Source organism: Miscanthus floridulus, chromosome 1 (assembly GCF_019320115.1).
Source record: "Miscanthus floridulus cultivar M001 chromosome 1, ASM1932011v1, whole genome shotgun sequence".
Taxonomy (NCBI): domain Eukaryota; kingdom Viridiplantae; phylum Streptophyta; class Magnoliopsida; order Poales; family Poaceae; genus Miscanthus; species Miscanthus floridulus.
In genome coordinates this window covers 120,923,495-120,931,726 of record NC_089580.1, presented here as the reverse complement: position 1 = coordinate 120,931,726, position 8,232 = coordinate 120,923,495, and the positions used below count along the sequence as shown (strand labels likewise).

Below are 8,232 nucleotides of genomic sequence, written 5' to 3'. Positions count from 1 at the left end.
TGCATCACCACCAAGGTAGGCCAAGCCCTACTTTGGGACTTGCACTCAGGGGCCTACAGGCACCATGCGGTGCCTCGGATGCTTGTCGGAAATGCCTTCCGCCAAGGGTTCTATTGGCCGACGGCGGTTGCTGACGCCACCAAGCTAGTACGCTCCTACGAGGGATGCTAGTCTATGTGCGGCAAACGCACCTCTCGGCCCAAGCCCTCCAAACCATCCCCGTTACATGGCCCTTTGCCGTGTGGGGGCTGGACATGGTTGGGCCTCTATAGAAAGCCCCCAGGGGCTACACCCATCTGTTGGTAGCAATCGATAAGTTCTCCAAGTGGATCAAGGCTCGTCCGATCAATCAAATCAAATCCGAACAAGCGGTGCTGTTCTTCACTGATATCGTCCATAGGTTCAGGGTTCCGAACACCATCATCACTAACAACAGGACGCAATTCACCGGCCGCAAGTTCCTAATGTTCTGCGACGACCACCACATCCATGTGGCCTAGTCGGCCATGGGACACCCTAGGACAAATGGCCAAGTAGAACATGCCAATGGCATGATCCTACAGGGCCTCAAACCGAGAATATACAACCGGTTGAAGAAGTTTGGCAAGAAATGGCTTGCCGAACTCCCGTTAGTCATCTGGAGCCTGAGGAATACCCCGAGCTGAGCCATGGGGTTCACACCATTCTTCCTAGTCTATGGGGCCAAGGCCATCCTCCCCATTGACTTGGAGTACGGTTCCCTAAGGCTTCAGGCCTACAATGAGCAGAGCAACTGCACTACCCACGAGGATGCCCTCGACCAACTAGAGGAAGCTCGAGATGTTGCATTGCTACATTCAGCCAAATACCAGCAAGCTCTATGGCGCTATCAAGCCTGGCGCGTTCGAAGCCGAGACCTGAAGGTGGGTGACCTGGTGCTAAGGCTGAGGCAGAGCAACAAGGGCCGCCACAAGCTGACCCTGCCATGGGAAGGACTATACATCGTCGCCCAAGTGCTGAAGCCCAAGACCTACAAGCTAGCCAACGAGAAGGGCGAAATCCTCACCAACGCTTGGAACATAGAATAGCTACGTTGCTTTTACCCTTAAATTTCCAAGCATTGTATACATTGTTTCTCGAAATACAATTAAGAAGCGTTCTTTAGTTCTAATTTTTCAAGAAACCCGCCGAGCCCATCATGGGCCTCGGCATTATGATAACACCATAAGGGAGACTCAGCTCTGCCTCTGTAGAGATGCCCACCATGGGGCTCGCATAGGACATGGCTCTGCCTCTGTAGAACCGAGCCTCCCTCGGGGGCTAGAAGGGGGGACTCCTCTCCTAAGTCCCACACACCATTTTTTAGTCATTTTTCAAAAAAATCCCTACGCCAAACTCTCTAGCGTGCTCTGACAAGTCGATTGTGAAAAAACCTAAGGACCGAAAGACTGTCTCAAGGCCAGAAGGCTGGCTGAGTCACGAGATGTCCTACGCCTTCAGGCTACGGCACTCCCTCACCACCTTTTGCCCGAGGGGCAGCTTAGGCTCTGAGGAAGTTTTTTGCAAGGGATTTGTTCAGAATGAGACAGAGGGCAGAGGCTCGAAAATACAATGAAAAATGATTAAAGAAGCATAGACGCACAATTACTTTGAAAAGGCCTCGACGGCCACCAGCATTCTGATAGGGTAACATAATCCCTAATCTATTTACATGGCCTCTTGGGCCCAGGTCAAGGCTCAGGGTCTCTAGCATCGATAGATGACATGGGAGGGACCACCTCCTCTTCCAACAGTTTGGCCAGCGCCGTGCCGAGGCCCTCTGCCGCCTCGATCAGCTTTGCTACCTCCTTGTTGGCCTCCCCGTCATCATCAGGCAGGACGTAGCCATCGCTGATGGCCTTAAGGTCGACGCCGATGTAGTGTGAGGCGATGACGGCCAGGGCGCGCTTAACGCCTGTATGCAGCGCCCCTCGGAGTCGCTCGTGGACTTGGCCGCTCAACGCAATTAGGCGGCTCCCAAGGGAGCTTCCTGACTAGACCCCCTCAACCTCCAGGGCCTCGTGGGCGGTACGGGTGGCACTCTTCAGCGTGTCGTGCTCCCCGATCTCGGTCTCAAGCACCACCTACACTACGACAGAGGCCTCGGCTGCCCGGGTGACCTCCTTCTCCAACTCTGCGCCAAAAGAAATGGAATGAGGTTGAGCGTAAAGGAAAACAAGCCAAATAGAGGCAGAAGCCTATGGGACTCACCCTCGGCCTTCTCCTCCCAGCGTCGGGCCTTGACCCGAGAGGCCTCGGCTTTCTCCTTCCAGCATTGGGCCTCGACCTGAGAAGCCTTGGCCTTCTCCTTCAGGCTCTGGACCTCGACCCGGGAGGCCTTGGCCGCCCCGGAAGCCTCTTCCTCTAGCTCTATATCACACCAAGGAGTTAGGGGCCAAACACAAGAAAAACAAATAAAACAAGGGGAATAAGACTCACCCTCGGCCTTTCCCCTCTAGACCATAGCCTCGGTCTGGGAAGCCTCAGCCGCCTTGAGGGCCTCATCCAAGGCACCTTTCATCAGCTGGTGCGCACCCTGCTCCGTCCCTAGCTGCCCAGCAAGGGCCTTGATAGAGGCCGTGGCTTCTCCAGCTCGGGACCTGAAGGCGTCCCGATCACCGGTCATGCGGGTTAGCTCCTCCTCCAACTCCTTGACCCGCGCCGCCAAGGGGGCGACCTGCTCCTGAGCTGCCATCACCATGGCCTTCATGTTGGCACCACATAGGCAGAGGTCCTCCACCTCCACGCTCTGCGCCGACAGAAGCTTGTTGGCATGAGCAAGCAAGTCTTTCTGCCACTGGAGCTGGTCCTAGACGTCCCTCTCCCATCGGAGGAACACTAACATCCCAAGGGACCAGGTCTCGAGCTCTTAGATAGGCAAAACAGGGGTCATTCACTACAAGAAAACTCAGAAAAAGATGACACCACATGAGAAAAGAAGGCGCGAACCTAGGCAACCCTGGGCAGATCGTCGGCCACCATGGACAGCGCCATCCACAGTGACCGCTCCACCAGCTGGCGGTATTGCTCGAAGGTGTCCCAGCACCCGCCCTCGGCCGCATCCTCGAGGGCGAATAGAGGCTCCCCCTCAGGGTCATCCTAGCTCTGCCACAGGACACGTAGGTGATCCCACTTGCAGGGCTCAGGTCATACCTGCACGAGGGCTGAGCTCCCCTCACCTAGGGTCGGAGCTAGCTGTTCCATGGTGCCAGCCACCTCGGCGTCGACCACCTCCTGTGCCCAGGAAGTATCATTGGAGGAGATCGGATGGACCTCCGCCTCCTGGGCGCTCTCCCACAACAGCGGCAGGCCTTGGACTAGGGGCGCCACTGAGGCCTCCGCCGCCTTCATCTCTAGTTCCTGGGCCACCGACTTCGCCGCACTCACATCAGCCTCTGCCACCGTGGCCTCGGTGGTCCCAGGGGCTCCGGCCGTCGCCGCCGCCTCGATGGTCCTGGGCACCCCAGCCTCCGTCGCCTCGGCCTTGGAGGCCCGGGGGGCCTCAACCTCGGTGGCCTCGGCAACTGAGGGCGCCTTGGCCCCATCTGACTCACGAGCCTCGGCCTCGCAGGGCAGAGGCGCTCCCTCCCCTGTCTGTGTTGGGGTCGCCTCGGCAGCCTCTCCTTAGGTGACCGGCTCCTTTGGGTCAGCCCTCGCCGACACCACGCCATGTTGTATGGTGGCTTGCGCCTCCACCACCCAGTGGGTAGTGGAGCTGGGGCTCACCTTGAGCGCCTTAAGTGGCACCAAAGTGGGCACCTCCGCAGGACGCTTTCGGCTAAAGACAAGATACTTACGGGGTCAGCATGTGACCGAAGGACGAACGGAAGATGCTGCAACTATGCCGAAAAAATGCTTACCTCGAGCGGGGCTGCAACCGCTTTAGCACAGCGACCCTCCTCTGCGAAGGCGGTGGCGGCGGCAGAGGCACGACCTCTGTATCCGCCGGTGTCGGCCGGTCCTCAACAGACCCCGGCACCCCCCCGGTCCTCTATGGGGGTAGTTGCGTCGCCCCCACCGCCACTTGCTCCACCTCTGTCGTCGAGCCCACCGGGCTGACGGCACGCTTTCCCAACACCCACGCCTCGGGCATGTCGGTCTTAGCCCTGGGGCAGGCGATCACCGGCCCCAAGGCATCTCCTCCTCCTCCTCCTCCTCCTAGGAGTGCCACGCTGCTCACCAATGCCTCGGGCGCCGTCTCCCCGATGTTAGGAAGATGGTCCAGGGGACCCCGCCCCACCTCGCTCTCATCATCTCCATTCAAAGCTTCCGCCGATAGTGATGGCGATGGAGACGACTCCACTAGGAGACCGTCCTGCCTCTGCTGTCGGCGGCGCTTCTCCAGTCCCTCATGCGCAAGTATCTTCCTCGTGCGCTTTGCCTCCTTGGTGTCCTTCTGCTTCTTCTACGCCTCGGCGTGCGCCCGATTCGCCGCCCGCCGTGCTACGTCCTCGGGAACAGGCGGCGGGGAGGCTCGCACGTCCCTCATCCCCTACCATGATGACAAACACGGGTAAGGGAACAGACAACGGTGAGGAATGGGGAGACCTCAGGGGCTGCAGCGGCACGCAACTTACTAGGGAGAGGAACCCCCACGACGGGTGCATCACGATGGGGGTCAAACCACCGCTCCTCGGCTTCGCCTCCACCATCTCCCTCACCCAGCGAAGAATCTCCTCATCGAAGAGGGCGGAGGTGGACATCCGGATGCCCTTGATCGGCTCATCCGGTCTCATCTCGAATAGGCACCGCCGCCAAGCCATCAGCGGCAGCACCCTCCGGTGGTGGAAGGCAGCCACGACCATAGCCGTCATGAGGCAGCAGCCCCGCAGCCTCTCCAGCCCTTCCAGGAGCGACTATAGCTTGGGCTGATCCTCCTTTGGGATGCCATACTTCCACTTCTCCGGACAGCTCTCCACGATACGCCCAATGTAGGGGGGAAGCCCATCGTCGTCAATGCAAAGATAGAATCATCTAGTGTACCAGCGGTGATTGGTTGATGCGAGGTGGGCCGGGATGTACAGGTGCTGATGGTCCTGGCACACTTGGAGAGTGCAGCCGCCAGCCCTCATCGCCTTCCTCGTGCCCGACATGCCCGTCGGCTTGGTGGTGTGCCCTGCCCGGAAAAGGTGGAGCCACAGCTCCCAGTGGGGAGCAATCCCCAGGTACCCCTCGTAGACGGCGACAAAGATGGCCACCTATGCGATGGAGTTAGGGTTGAAGTTGTGGAGCTCCATGCCATAGTAGTGCGGGAGCGCCCGCATGAATTGGTTCACCGGTAAGCCAAGGCCGCGCTTGTGAAAGGACACGAAGTTCACGACGTAGCCATCGCGTGGCCTCGGCTCCGGCTCGCCCGACGGAGCGATCCACTCCGGCCTGTTGGGGTCGGTAACCGAACGGAGAAGGCCGTCGTCGACGAGCGACTGGTGTGTCTCCATGGTGACATCGGACTAGCCCCAAGGGTCCAACTCAATGACAACGGTGCCAGACATGGGTGAGATGGAGAATACGGCTACGATAGTGAGCCTCTCTCGCTCTCTCTACCTCACCTCTCTCTCTCCTTCTCCCCGGCGCCTCTGTTCTAGCAATGGCTCAAGGGCGGCAGAGGCGAATGCAGGCAAGGTAAGGAGGGGAGGGGCGAGGCTCATTGCGTATTTATGCAGGAAGGGGATGAAACAGGTAGGCGACAAAATCGGGAAAGTTTCCCATAGATCCGGCACAGTTAATCTAGATCCGATTTTACCGCCCACGTGCCCACCTTTTCCTCATTAATCACGTGAATAGTTATGTTCCATCCGCTGACACGGCGTCGTGTCCGACCGCTGCAGTGGCAAGCGCCATTCCACCTCCCCGAGAAAATCACCTCAAAAGGCGTGCCTGCTGTTGTCAAACCAATGAGGAGAGGGAATATCCCCCACCCGATTCCTTTCAAACGAAGGAACTAGGCGCTGAGCCCGTTATGGTCTAGGGGTTCGAAGGCTGGGCCCCCAAGGGTTTTGACAATCACCCCAGGGCAATAGAGTCAGGGACAACTACGGGCGAGCCCATATGGGGCCGAGACCCAAGCAAGTGAAACGCTTGGGATGCCCTAAGTCATGTCCGAGACCGGCAGGGAGGTCTCCGAATGGGATCCCACCGTAGGGAGGCACCGAGCCACCGGGGCCCACCGAATGGCCTCGACACCCACTAGAGAAACCCTCTGGTACTCTTGGAGTGTGTCTCTAGACCGCTAGCCGACCCCTAGCGAACGGGGCACGGGCCTCCACTCGGACTTACCCGATAACAGCTCACCGGAAGTGCCACTGCTCGTGCCCATCAAGGGTAGCCCAGCATATTCCACCCCTCCTTCCAAACGAAAAGGATGCACGAGGGTCGTATAAAAAGCCAGGGGAACCCCTGATGGCCCTCTCGCTCCGTGTAGAGGCTAAGGGGCTCTTCCTACAACCTTGCCGAGGCCCAGCGACCTAGGCTCGCACTTGAGGGGGCTCGGCAAACAACCCCTCCTTCCGAACGAAAAGGTTGCATGAGGGTCGTACAAAAAGCCAGGGGAATTCCTAATGGCCCTCTCGCTCTGTGCAGAGTCTAAGGGGCTCTTCCTGCAAATATGCCAAGACCCCGCGACCTAGGCTCGCACCCGAGGGGGGCTCGGCAAACAAACCCTCATGCGCGAGGGGCGCACAAAAAGCCAGGGGAACTCCTGATTGCCCTCTTGCTCCATGCAGAGGCTCGAGGGCTCTTCCTACAACCTTGCTAAGGCCCAGCGACCTAGGCTCGCACTCGAGGGGGCTCGACAAACAACCCCTCTGTCCGAATGAAAAGGATGCGTGAGGGTTGCATAAAAAGCCAGGGGAACTCCTGACCGCCCTCTTGCTCCATGCGGAGGCTCAGGGGCTCTTCCTGCACCTAAGACGAAGACAAGCAACCTAAGCTCGCACTTGAAGACTTGGAAAAACACGATAAAGGGCATCGAGCCCGCTACGGTCTAGGGGTTCGAAGGCTGGGCCCCCGAGGGTTTTGACAGCCGCCCCAGGGCAGCAGAGTCAGGGACAACTATGAGTGAGCCTGCGCATGGCCAAGGCCTAAGCAAATGATCGCTCAGGATGCCCTAAGTTGTGTCCGAGACCGGTAGGGAGGTCTCCGAATGGGATCCCACCATAGGGAGGCATCGAGCCACCGGGGCCCAGCGAACGGCCCCGGCACCCACTAGAGAAACCCTCTGGTACTCTTCGAGTGCGTCTCTAGACCGCTAGCTGACCCCTATTGAACAGGGCTTGGGCCTCCACTCGGACTTACCTGATAACAGCTCACTGGGGGTGTCACTGCTCACACCCACCGAGGGTAGCATGGCACCCTCCACCCCTCCTTCCGAACAAAAAGGATGTGTGAGGGCCACACAAAAAGCCAGGGGAACCTCTGACAGCCCTCTCGCTCCGCGCAGAGGCTAGGGGGCTCTTTCTACAACCTTGCCGAGGCTCAGCGACCCGAACTCGCACTTACGGGCCCGACAAACGCAATAAAACCCCTCTCACAATGCAAGAAAAGCCCCTAGAGGAATTAATTCACTCCTCCAGGGCCTCGGGGGCTACACTCGGCGGGTGTGCTCACACGCACCCACCGAGGCCTCGAGTACGGAACACCATCCCGCCAGGAGCTACTACGAGCCGAGTCTCGACAAAACCTCAAAGAGAGCGCTCACACTCTCCCTGAGGCTCGGGGGACTACTGTCGGGTACCATGAGAAGGGGTCCCCTAAGCAACAATCGAAAAAATCACATAGACCCCATCAAAGTCAAAGCCAAGGGACAACTATTGACCAAACCCCGGCCATGTCCGAAGCCACCTACTCTCTGCCTCGCTAGAGGCCTCGCACAGAAAGCCTCGGACGGCCTACCAAATCTCCATCTCACTAAAGGCCTCACATGAGAGGCCTCGGACGGCCTACCAGTTTTCTGTCTCGCTCGAGGCCTCACACGAAAGGCCTTGGCCGAGGAACCAATTCTTCATCTCGCCCGAGGCCCCGCGGGTACAGCCTCGGACAAGATGCCGATTCTCTGCCTCGCTCAAGGCCGGCTCGGCAAAACAACCCCGTCGCCTCTGCCTCGACCAACTTCTCGGACAAGATGTCACGTTCGACCGGCGTGTTCGACCGCTCCCACGATATTAGCCGAACGATGGCTCGACACAGCGGCATGGCCGACTGGATGCTAGTCACATC

General features: G+C 58.8%; 1 protein-coding gene across 1 annotated transcript; it reads right to left on the bottom strand.

The window, feature by feature from the left end:
- Nucleotides 1–2,473: 2,473 nt before the first annotated feature.
- Nucleotides 2,474–4,823, bottom strand: LOC136462359 (uncharacterized). The gene is made up of 3 exons (XM_066461471.1): nucleotides 4,596–4,823; nucleotides 3,172–3,612; nucleotides 2,474–2,767 (listed from the first exon to the last, which is right to left on the bottom strand). Exons 1-3 carry the CDS (start codon nucleotides 4,821–4,823, stop codon nucleotides 2,474–2,476), a joined length of 963 nt encoding a protein of 320 aa, XP_066317568.1.
- Between the last annotated feature and the right edge of the window lie 3,409 nt (nucleotides 4,824–8,232).

Excerpts from the sequence above, each read along its gene's own strand:
- LOC136462359 (XM_066461471.1), bottom strand. The coding sequence starts at position 4,823 with ATGGTCGTGGCTGCCTTCCACCACCGGAGGGTGCTGCCGCTGATGGCT. Across the intron at positions 3,613-4,595 it reads CGTGGGGGTTCCTCTCCCTA|ACAGGGGAGGGAGCGCCTCT; the intron begins GTAAGTTGCGTG and ends ACCCCAACACAG. Across the intron at positions 2,768-3,171 it reads GGAGCTCAGCCCTCGTGCAG|AGCGTGGAGGTGGAGGACCT; the intron begins GTATGACCTGAG and ends CTGTCGGCGCAG.